Source organism: Gymnoscopelus microlampas (assembly GCF_963454915.1).
Source record: "Gymnoscopelus microlampas genome assembly, chromosome: 1".
Lineage (NCBI taxonomy): Eukaryota > Metazoa > Chordata > Actinopteri > Myctophiformes > Myctophidae > Gymnoscopelus > Gymnoscopelus microlampas.
In genome coordinates, this window is record NC_139962.1 from 735,932 (window position 1) to 747,500 (window position 11,569).

The 11,569-nt window shown below is 43.2% G+C and overlaps 1 protein-coding gene across 1 annotated transcript in view; it reads left to right on the forward strand.

The window, feature by feature from the left end:
• LOC311047381 (transient receptor potential cation channel subfamily M member 1-like) overlaps positions 1-11,569 on the forward strand; it is a gene marked incomplete at both ends in the record, with an annotated part of 71,035 nt that overhangs the window by 11,595 nt on the left and 47,871 nt on the right. Inside the window, 3 exons of the mRNA XM_084060079.1 lie at positions 1,964-2,088; positions 2,559-2,730; positions 3,466-3,640. Coding sequence (XP_083916205.1) covers positions 1,964-2,088; positions 2,559-2,730; positions 3,466-3,640 — 472 coding nt within the window. The remainder of the gene's footprint in view (positions 1-1,963; positions 2,089-2,558; positions 2,731-3,465; positions 3,641-11,569) is intronic.

Consider the following 11,569-nt stretch of genomic DNA (forward strand, 5'->3'; position numbering starts at 1 on the left):
TTTCATTGGATATCATTAGTCATCTGACCGGTTTCATTGGATTTCATTGGATCAAAACACAGGAAGTGGAACACAGTGAAAAGCCTAGGAAACAGGTGGATACTTTCTCTTCTCCAGGGAACTGAGCCAAGCACATGTTGTTGATGTCTCTCATGTCATTGTTCAGAGGAGTGTATGTAGTTCCTTTGAGAAGGTTGTCTTTGTGGACACATCCATTGTGGAGGTCAGGGAAGGTGTAGTCTCGCGTAGCCAGACCCAACTGAAAATGAAAAACAGCGACCTCTGCTGTTTGTTCTATGTCTGTTGGGTCTGGCAGGAAGCAAACGGAACACCAGTGCGCAAGGAAACCGGGGTTTTTGTCTGCCTTCAGCGCATCACTTCCGGTGGTGCGACTATGTTTTCATTCCCACTAACAATATTTCTACACGGAACACTAACACCACTTCTCCCAGAGAACATGGATGGTTTTGGTTATAAGCCCACTTGTTTCTATGATGAAAGAGCAAGTTAAAATGTGAATATCTTTCCGTGGTTTTGTCTGCTCCGAGGACGCTATTGTTAAATTCGTTTTGGTTTGTTTCGAGGGGGGAAGGTTGGACGGACACGTGAATCCCGCCCACTACATTTGATTGGGTAAAGCGCGGCCTGCTTCCTGATCTGAAGGCACGCCCACTTGAAACCAATGTGCACGGGTTGTCAAAGCGGCTACCGACAGATTCCAACGCAGAGCAGAATCTGTTCTTGAGAGATTAGGGAAGGTGTAAGTAATGAGACTGTGCAGATCATGCACCAAGTGCTGCGGAGGAATGTGGATTTGAATGTCTGTGTCCCCGTGTGGTCCTTTGTCTTCGCCTAAGGCAAGCAGATAGTTGGAGAAGTCCTTTTCTGATGGATCATGTTGCGCATGTCGATGTGAAGGTTGTGCTGCTTCATGTGAGGATCGGCCTCGGACGGCTCCACCGAGTGTGTGGCGGCAACTCTGCCGTGAGTGTGCTCCTCGCGTCGTTCATCTGAGAAGTGAGATGACATGTAGGTGTTATTATTGACACACGTTAATGCATGGGCAAAATGTGTAGGAGATTGCATCACGACAGTGGTTGTACCCAGAGGTAGACACACACACACACACACACACACACACAAACACAAACACACACACACACACACACACACACACACACACACACACACACACACACACACACACACACACACACACACACGTACATGTAAAGTTAAATAAGCACATTCACCTGGCACGCAGCGCTTCTTCTGTGGGCTGTGTTGTGTAGTCCTTTTCCTGCGAGGCATAATGACTGTGGTGGCTTTCCTTGCATAAAAGTGAAGTGAGTTTGTTGGTCCATCCGTGTCTTTCTCGCTCTGTGTCCTCTCCGCTCTGTCTGTGTCCCTCTTTGGCGCTTCCTCTGTCCCCCGTCCCAGTTGCGTTGCCAGGTTTGCTTATTTGTATAAGCAATGGTGGGCTTATTTTGTCACGCTTTTGGGCTCGTTTGCATAGTGCGCACGTCAGCGCTTGTTGTGGCAACGTGAAAGGGTGCTCACTGTGTCGCAGATGATGATTGGCTGTTGAGATTGACCACCAGGAAGTAAATTGCGAGCAGACACTTTATGACACTTTATGATTATTATGAAAGGAGACACATGTGAAGGTTGGTACTTATATACTTTTGCATGAGCGGTTTTTGTAGCAATTTGGGAGAAAAGTGGAGCAGTGCTTTGGCCGTGAGTTGTTCCTAAGTGGTTGAGGTTCCAAAGGCGCACGGCTCTCTGATTGTAGTGTTGGGATAGGAGTGATTCATCTAACCCTGTCCTGTCATTGGCTGTTAGGAGTGATTCATCTAACCCTGTCCTTTCATTGGCTGTTAGGAGTGATTCATCTAACCCTGTCCTGTCATTGGCTGTTAGGAGTGATTCATCTGAACTCTCTCCTGTCATTGGCTGTTAGGAGTGATCCGGCACGTGGGCGATGCGCTGAAGGAGCACTCCTCTAAGTCCAGAGGAAAGGTGTGGGCCATAGGCATCGCTCCCTGGGGCATCATCGAAAACAAAGACGACCTCATTGGTCGAGATGTAAGTAACATCGAGTGACCTCATTGGTCGAGATGTAAGTACCATTGAGTGACCTCATTGGTCGAGATCTAAGTAACATTGAGTGACCTCATTGGTTGAGATGTAAGTACCATTGAGTGACCTCATTGGTCGAGATCTAAGTAACATTGAGTGACCTCATTGGTTGAGATGTAAGTACCATTGAGTGACCTCATTGGTCGAGATGTAAGTACCATTGAGTGACCTCATTGGTCGAGATCCAAGTAACATTGAGTGACCTCATTGGTCGAGATCTAAGTAACATTGAGTGACCTCATTGGTCAGGATGTACCTAATTATGAAGCTGAGACCTCATTGGTCTGTGTCTGTGTGCGTGCGTGCGTGTGTGTGTGTGTGTGTGTGTGTGTGTGTGTGTGTGTGTGTGTGTGTGTGTGTGTGTGTGTGTGTGTGTGTGTGTGTGTGTGTGTGTGTGTGTGTGTGTGTGTGTGCAGGTTACCAGGTCGTATCAGACTATGTCCAACCCTCTGTCTAAATTGTCGGTCCTAAACTCCTCCCACTCCCACTTCATCCTGAGTGACAACGGAACCTGTGGGAAATACGGAGCCGAGGTCCGCCTCCGACGACAGCTGGAGAAACACATCTCATTACAGAAGATTAACACACGTGAGTTAATTATTCATCTCATTAATATTAAACACATCTCATTAATATTAATCACATCTCATTACAGAAGATTAACACACGTGAGTTAATTATTCATCTCATTAATATTAAACACATCTCATTAATATTAATATTAAACACATCTCATTACAGAAGATTAACACACGTGAGTTAATTATTCATCTCATTAATATTAAACACATCTCATTAATATTAATATTAAACACATCTCATTACAGAAGATTAACACACATGAGTTAATTATTCATCTCATTAATATTAAACACATCTCATTAATATTAATATTAAACACATCTCATTAATATTAATATTAAACACATCTCATTACAGAAGATTAACACACGTGAGTTAATTATTCATCTCATTAATATTAAACACATCTCATTAATATTAAACACATCTCATTACAGAAGATTAACGCACGTGAGTTAATTATTCATCTCATTAATATTAAACACATCTCATTACAGAAGATTAACACATGTGAGTTAATTATTCATCTCATTAATATTAAACACATCTCATTAATATTAATATTAAACACATCTCATTAATATTAAACACATCTCATTAATATTACGACTCCCACAATAACTTTATTATGTGTGTGTGTGTGTGTGTGTGTGTGTGTGTGTGTGTGTGTGTGTGTGTGTGTGTGTGTGTGTGTGTGTGTGTGTGTGTGTGTGTGTGTGTGTGTGTGTGTGTGTGTGTCAGGTCTTGGTCAGGGCGTCCCATTGGTCTGTCTGGTCCTGGAGGGCGGTCCTAACGTCATCAGCATAGTGTTGGAGTCTCTGAGGGAGGAGCCTCCCGTTCCCGTGGTGCTGTGTGACGGAAGTGGGCGGGCCTCTGACATCCTGTCCTTCGCGCATCGATACTGCGAGGAAGACGGGTGAGTCACCAAAACAAATACCTTTTATCATTATATTTTTATCATATTTAATTTGTATTGTAACACATCATTTGTAACACGTTACCCGTCAAGATATCAAACGTCGTTTTTTATCCCCTTGCCAGCGTAATTACCTTAAAGGAGGAGTTCACCCAAAAAATTACTTATTTTCTATCAATTACACACCCCATGAAGCCTTGATTTCATGGATTTATTTTTGTTTTCGTGGCATTCCTAAGACAATAATTTGATGACCGTGTGTATTTCCGGTAGGAGACACAAATAATCTACTTTGTGTCTCCTACCGGATACATTAGCCGGTAGGAGACGAGAATGAAATTATTAGCTTAGGAATGTGACAAAAACAAAAAATAATCCATGGATTCAAGGCTTCATAGGGTGTGCAATTGATAGAAAATAAGTAATTTAGGTGAACTCCTCCTTTAAATAGACAATCTTTGAAACACTGTGGAAGCCACCTTGTGGCCATTTTGAGGCGATGGCCCGTTGATCACAAAAAAAATAATAAACTGAGCTAGGAGTGTTTTTAGTCAGGGTGGATGGATGTCTGTTTAAATCCTATAGTCAGGGTGGATGGATGTCTGTTTAAATCCTATAGTCAGGGTGGATGGATGTCTGTTTAAATCCTATAGTCAGGGTGGATGGATGTCTGTTTGAATCCCATAGTCAGGGTGGATGGATGTCTGTTTAAATCCTATAGTCAGGGTGGATGGATGTCTGTTTAAATCCCATAGTCAGGGTGGATGGATGTCTGTTTAAATCCTATAGTCAGGGTGGATGGATGTCTGTTTAAATCCTATAGTCAGGGTGGATGGATGTCTGTTTAAATCCTATAGTCAGGGTGGATGGATGTCTGTTTGAATCCTATAGTGGGTACAAACAGACATCTCCGTTTGCTGGCGTAAAACGGGTCGCTACGAAACGGAAGCTCTTGTTCCGGATCCGGCCATTTCTGTCTGTTACTCAATGAAAAGCGGAACACGGATGTGCTTTTTCCGGACCGGATCGCGTCCGTTTGTCCGTTTTTTTTTTAACATGGGAGTGGATGGGACTTCCGGCCGTTCGTTCCGTCGCGAACGGACATGTCTGTTTGTACCCAGTGGGTACAAACAGACATGTCCGTTCGCGACGGAACGAACGGCCGGAAGTCCCATCTACTCCCATGTTATAAAAAAAACGGAAACGAAACGCGTCCGTCTTTCCGTTTTTTTTTTTAACATGGGAGTGGATGGGACTTCCGGCCGTTCGTTCCGTCGCGAACGGACATGTCTGTTTGTACCCAGTCAGGGTGGATGGATGTCTGTTTAAATCCTATAGTCAGGGTGGATGGGTGGATGTCTGTTTAAATCCTATAGTCAGGGTGGATGGATGTCTGTTTAAATCCTATAGTCAGGGTGGATGGGTGGATGTCTGTTTAAATCCTATAGTCAGGGTGGATGGGTGGATGTCTGTTTAAATCCTATAGTCAGGGTGGATGGATGTCTGTTTAAATCCTATAGTCAGGGTGGATGGATGTCTGTTTAAATCCTATAGTCAGGATGGATGGATGTCTGTTTAGATCCTATAGTCAGGATGGATGGATGTCTGTTTAAATCCTATAGTCAGGGTGGATGGATGTCTGTTTAAATCCTATAGTCAGGGTGGATGGATGTCTGTTTAAATCCTATAGTCAGGGTGGATGGATGTCTGTTTAAATCCTATAGTCAGGGTGGATGGGTGGATGTCTGTTTAAATCCTATAGTCAGGGTGGATGGATGTCTGTTTAAATCCTATAGTCAGGGTGGATGGATGTCTGTTTAAATCCTATAGTCAGGGTGGATGGGTGGATGTCTGTTTAAATCCTATAGTCAGGGTGGATGGGTGGATGTCTGTTTAAATCCTATAGTCAGGGTGGATGGATGTCTGTTTAAATCCTATAGTCAGGGTGGATGGATGTCTGTTTAAATCCTATAGTCAGGGTGGATGGGTGGATGTCTGTTTAAATCCTATAGTCAGGGTGGATGGGTGGATGTCTGTTTAAATCCTATAGTCAGGGTGGATGGGTGGATGTCTGTTTAAATCCTATAGTCAGGGTGGATGGATGTCTGTTTAAATCCTATAGTCAGGGTGGATGGATGTCTGTTTAAATCCTATAGTCAGGATGGATGGATGTCTGTTTAGATCCTATAGTCAGGGTGGATGGATGTCTGTTTAAATCCTATAGTCAGGGTGGATGGATGTCTGTTTAAATCCTATAGTCAGGGTGGATGGATGTCTGTTTAAATCCTATAGTCAGGGTGGATGGGTGGATGTCTGTTTAAATCCTATAGTCAGGGTGGATGGATGTCTGTTTAAATCCTATAGTCAGGGTGGATGGATGTCTGTTTAAATCCTATAGTCAGGGTGGATGGGTGGATGTCTGTTTAAATCCTATAGTCAGGGTGGATGGGTGGATGTCTGTTTAAATCCTATAGTCAGGGTGGATGGATGTCTGTTTAAATCCTATAGTCAGGGTGGATGGATGTCTGTTTAAATCCTATAGTCAGGGTGGATGGGTGGATGTCTGTTTAAATCCTATAGTCAGGGTGGATGGGTGGATGTCTGTTTAAATCCTATAGTCAGGGTGGATGGATGTCTGTTTAAATCCTATAGTCAGGGTGGATGGGTGGATGTCTGTTTAAATCCTATAGTCAGGGTGGATGGATGTCTGTTTAAATCCTATAGTCAGGGTGGATGGGTGGATGTCTGTTTAAATCCTATAGTCAGGGTGGATGGGTGGATGTCTGTTTAAATCCTATAGTCAGGGTGGATGGATGTCTGTTTAAATCCTATAGTCAGGGTGGATGGATGTCTGTTTAAATCCTATAGTCAGGATGGATGGATGTCTGTTTAGATCCTATAGTCAGGATGGATGGATGTCTGTTTAAATCCTATAGTCAGGGTGGATGGATGTCTGTTTAAATCCTATAGTCAGGGTGGATGGATGTCTGTTTAAATCCTATAGTCAGGGTGGATGGATGTCTGTTTAAATCCTATAGTCAGGGTGGATGGGTGGATGTCTGTTTAAATCCTATAGTCAGGGTGGATGGATGTCTGTTTAAATCCTATAGTCAGGGTGGATGGATGTCTGTTTAAATCCTATAGTCAGGGTGGATGGGTGGATGTCTGTTTAAATCCTATAGTCAGGGTGGATGGGTGGATGTCTGTTTAAATCCTATAGTCAGGGTGGATGGATGTCTGTTTAAATCCTATAGTCAGGGTGGATGGATGTCTGTTTAAATCCTATAGTCAGGGTGGATGGGTGGATGTCTGTTTAAATCCTATAGTCAGGGTGGATGGGTGGATGTCTGTTTAAATCCTATAGTCAGGGTGGATGGGTGGATGTCTGTTTAAATCCTATAGTCAGGGTGGATGGATGTCTGTTTAAATCCTATAGTCAGGGTGGATGGATGTCTGTTTAAATCCTATAGTCAGGATGGATGGATGTCTGTTTAGATCCTATAGTCAGGGTGGATGGATGTCTGTTTAAATCCTATAGTCAGGGTGGATGGATGTCTGTTTAAATCCTATAGTCAGGGTGGATGGATGTCTGTTTAAATCCTATAGTCAGGGTGGATGGGTGGATGTCTGTTTAAATCCTATAGTCAGGGTGGATGGATGTCTGTTTAAATCCTATAGTCAGGGTGGATGGATGTCTGTTTAAATCCTATAGTCAGGGTGGATGGGTGGATGTCTGTTTAAATCCTATAGTCAGGGTGGATGGGTGGATGTCTGTTTAAATCCTATAGTCAGGGTGGATGGATGTCTGTTTAAATCCTATAGTCAGGGTGGATGGATGTCTGTTTAAATCCTATAGTCAGGGTGGATGGGTGGATGTCTGTTTAAATCCTATAGTCAGGGTGGATGGGTGGATGTCTGTTTAAATCCTATAGTCAGGGTGGATGGGTGGATGTCTGTTTAAATCCTATAGTCAGGGTGGATGGATGTCTGTTTAAATCCTATAGTCAGGGTGGATGGATGTCTGTTTAAATCCTATAGTCAGGATGGATGGATGTCTGTTTAGATCCTATAGTCAGGATGGATGGATGTCTGTTTAAATCCTATAGTCAGGGTGGATGGATGTCTGTTTAAATCCTATAGTCAGGGTGGATGGATGTCTGTTTAAATCCTATAGTCAGGGTGGATGGATGTCTGTTTAAATCCTATAGTCAGGGTGGATGGGTGGATGTCTGTTTAAATCCTATAGTCAGGGTGGATGGATGTCTGTTTAAATCCTATAGTCAGGGTGGATGGATGTCTGTTTAAATCCTATAGTCAGGGTGGATGGGTGGATGTCTGTTTAAATCCTATAGTCAGGGTGGATGGGTGGATGTCTGTTTAAATCCTATAGTCAGGGTGGATGGATGTCTGTTTAAATCCTATAGTCAGGGTGGATGGATGTCTGTTTAAATCCTATAGTCAGGGTGGATGGATGTCTGTTTAAATCCTATAGTCAGGGTGGATGGGTGGATGTCTGTTTAAATCCTATAGTCAGGGTGGATGGGTGGATGTCTGTTTAAATCCTATAGTCAGGGTGGATGGATGTCTGTTTAAATCCTATAGTCAGGGTGGATGGGTGGATGTCTGTTTAAATCCTATAGTCAGGATGGATGGATGTCTGTTTAAATCCTATAGTCAGGGTGGATGGATGTCTGTTTAAATCCTATAGTCAGGGTGGATGGATGTCTGTTTAAATCCTATAGTCAGGGTGGATGGATGTCTGTTTAAATCCTATAGTCAGGGTGGATGGATGTCTGTTTGAATCCCATAGTCAGGGTGGATGGATGTCTGTTTAAATCCTATAGTCAGGGTGGATGGATGTCTGTTTAAATCCTATAGTCAGGGTGGATGGATGTCTGTTTAAATCCTATAGTCAGGGTGGATGGATGTCTGTTTAAATCCTATAGTCAGGGTGGATGGATGTCTGTTTAAATCCTATAGTCAGGGTGGATGGATGTCTGTTTGAATCCTATAGTGGGTACAAACAGACATCTCCGTTTGCTGGCGTAAAACGGGTCGCTACGAAACGGAAGCTCTTGTTCCGGATCCGGCCATTTCTGTCTGTTACTCAATGAAAAGCGGAACACGGATGTGCTTTTTCCGGACCGGATCGCGTCCGTTTGTCCGTTTTTTTTTTAACGTGGGAGTGGATGGGACTTCCGGCCGTTCGTTCCGTCGCGAACGGACATGTCTGTTTGTACCCAGTGGGTACAAACAGACATGTCCGTTCGCGACGGAACGAACGGCCGGAAGTCCCATCCACTCCCATGTTATAAAAAAAACGGAAACGAAACGCGTCCGTCTTTCCGTTTTTTTTTTTAACATGGGAGTGGATGGGACTTCCGGCCGTTCGTTCCGTCGCGAACGGACATGTCTGTTTGTACCCAGTCAGGGTGGATGGATGTCTGTTTAAATCCTATAGTCAGGGTGGATGGGTGGATGTCTGTTTAAATCCTATAGTCAGGGTGGATGGATGTCTGTTTAAATCCTATAGTCAGGGTGGATGGGTGGATGTCTGTTTAAATCCTATAGTCAGGGTGGATGGGTGGATGTCTGTTTAAATCCTATAGTCAGGGTGGATGGGTGGATGTCTGTTTAAATCCTATAGTCAGGGTGGATGGATGTCTGTTTAAATCCTATAGTCAGGGTGGATGGATGTCTGTTTAAATCCTATAGTCAGGGTGGATGGATGTCTGTTTAAATCCTACAGTCAGGATGGATGGATGTCTGTTTAGATCCTATAGTCAGGATGGATGGATGTCTGTTTAAATCCTATAGTCAGGGTGGATGGATGTCTGTTTAAATCCTATAGTCAGGGTGGATGGATGTCTGTTTAAATCCTATAGTCAGGGTGGATGGATGTCTGTTTAAATCCTATAGTCAGGGTGGATGGGTGGATGTCTGTTTAAATCCTATAGTCAGGGTGGATGGATGTCTGTTTAAATCCTATAGTCAGGGTGGATGGATGTCTGTTTAAATCCTATAGTCAGGGTGGATGGGTGGATGTCTGTTTAAATCCTATAGTCAGGGTGGATGGGTGGATGTCTGTTTAAATCCTATAGTCAGGGTGGATGGATGTCTGTTTAAATCCTATAGTCAGGGTGGATGGATGTCTGTTTAAATCCTATAGTCAGGGTGGATGGGTGGATGTCTGTTTAAATCCTATAGTCAGGGTGGATGGGTGGATGTCTGTTTAAATCCTATAGTCAGGGTGGATGGATGTCTGTTTAAATCCTATAGTCAGGGTGGATGGGTGGATGTCTGTTTAAATCCTATAGTCAGGATGGATGGATGTCTGTTTAAATCCTATAGTCAGGGTGGATGGATGTCTGTTTAAATCCTATAGTCATGGTGGATGGATGTCTGTTTAAATCCTATAGTCAGGGTGGATGGATGTCTGTTTAAATCCTATAGTCAGGGTGGATGGGTGGATGTCTGTTTAAATCCTATAGTCAGGGTGGATGGATGTCTGTTTAAATCCTATAGTCAGGGTGGATGGATGTCTGTTTAAATCCTATAGTCAGGGTGGATGGATGTCTGTTTAAATCCTATAGTCAGGGTGGATGGATGTCTGTTTAAATCCTATAGTCAGGGTGGATGGATGTCTGTTTAAATCCTATAGTCAGGATGGATGGATGTCTGTTTAAATCCTATAGTCAGGATGGATGGATGTCTGTTTAAATCCTATAGTCAGGGTGGATGGATGTCTGTTTAAATCCTATAGTCAGGGTGGATGGGTGGATGTCTGTTTAAATCCTATAGTCAGGGTGGATGGATGTCTGTTTAAATCCTATAGTCAGGGTGGATGGGTGGATGTCTGTTTAAATCCTATAGTCAGGGTGGATGGATGTCTGTTTAAATCCTATAGTCAGGGTGGATGGATGTCTGTTTAAATCCTATAGTCAGGGTGGATGGATGTCTGTTTAAATCCTATAGTCAGGGTGGATGGGTGGATGTCTGTTTAAATCCTATAGTCAGGGTGGATGGATGTCTGTATAAATCCTATAGTCAGGGTGGATGGATGTCTGTTTAAATCCTATAGTCAGGGTGGATGGATGTCTGTATAAATCCTATAGTCAGGGTGGATGGATGTCTGTTTAAATCCTATAGTCAGGGTGGATGGATGTCTGTTTAAATCCCATAGTCAGGGTGGATGGATGTCTGTTTTTTTGGAATGACGTCACATCCGTCTACTGCTTCTCTGAGTGACGAGGGATCATTCCAAAGCTGTGTTAGAGCGCCCCCTTGTGGAACTTTCACCATATTTGTAAATTCACATCTGATGGTACCTGAGTGGATGGATGGGTAATGAGTGACAGTGATTGACAGCTGTCATTGTGTTCTCAGTGTGATGATTGACAGCTGTCATTGTGTGCTCACGGTGATGATTGACAGCTGTCATTGTTTGATCGGGAGTGATGATTGACAGCTGTCATTGTTGTAGTGTTGGTGATGATTGACAGCTGCCATTGTTGTAGTATTGGTGATGATTGACAGCTGCCATTGTTGTAGTATTGGTGATGATTGACAGCTGTCATCGTTGTAGTATTGGTGATGATTGACAGCTGTCATTGTTGTAGTATTGGTGATGATTGACAGCTGCCATTGTTGTAGTATTGGTGATGATTGACAGCTGTCATCGTTGTAGTATTGGTGATGATTGACAGCTGTCATTGTTGTAGTATTGGTGATGATTGACAGCTGCCATTGTTGTAGTATTGGTGATGATTGACAGCTGCCATTGTTGTAGTATTGGTGATGATTGACAGCTGTCATCGTTGTAGTATTGGTGATGATTGACAGCTGTCATTGTTGTAGTATTGGTGATGATCCCATAGTCAGGGTGGATGGATGAATACTACATTGTTGTAGTATTGGTGATGATTGACA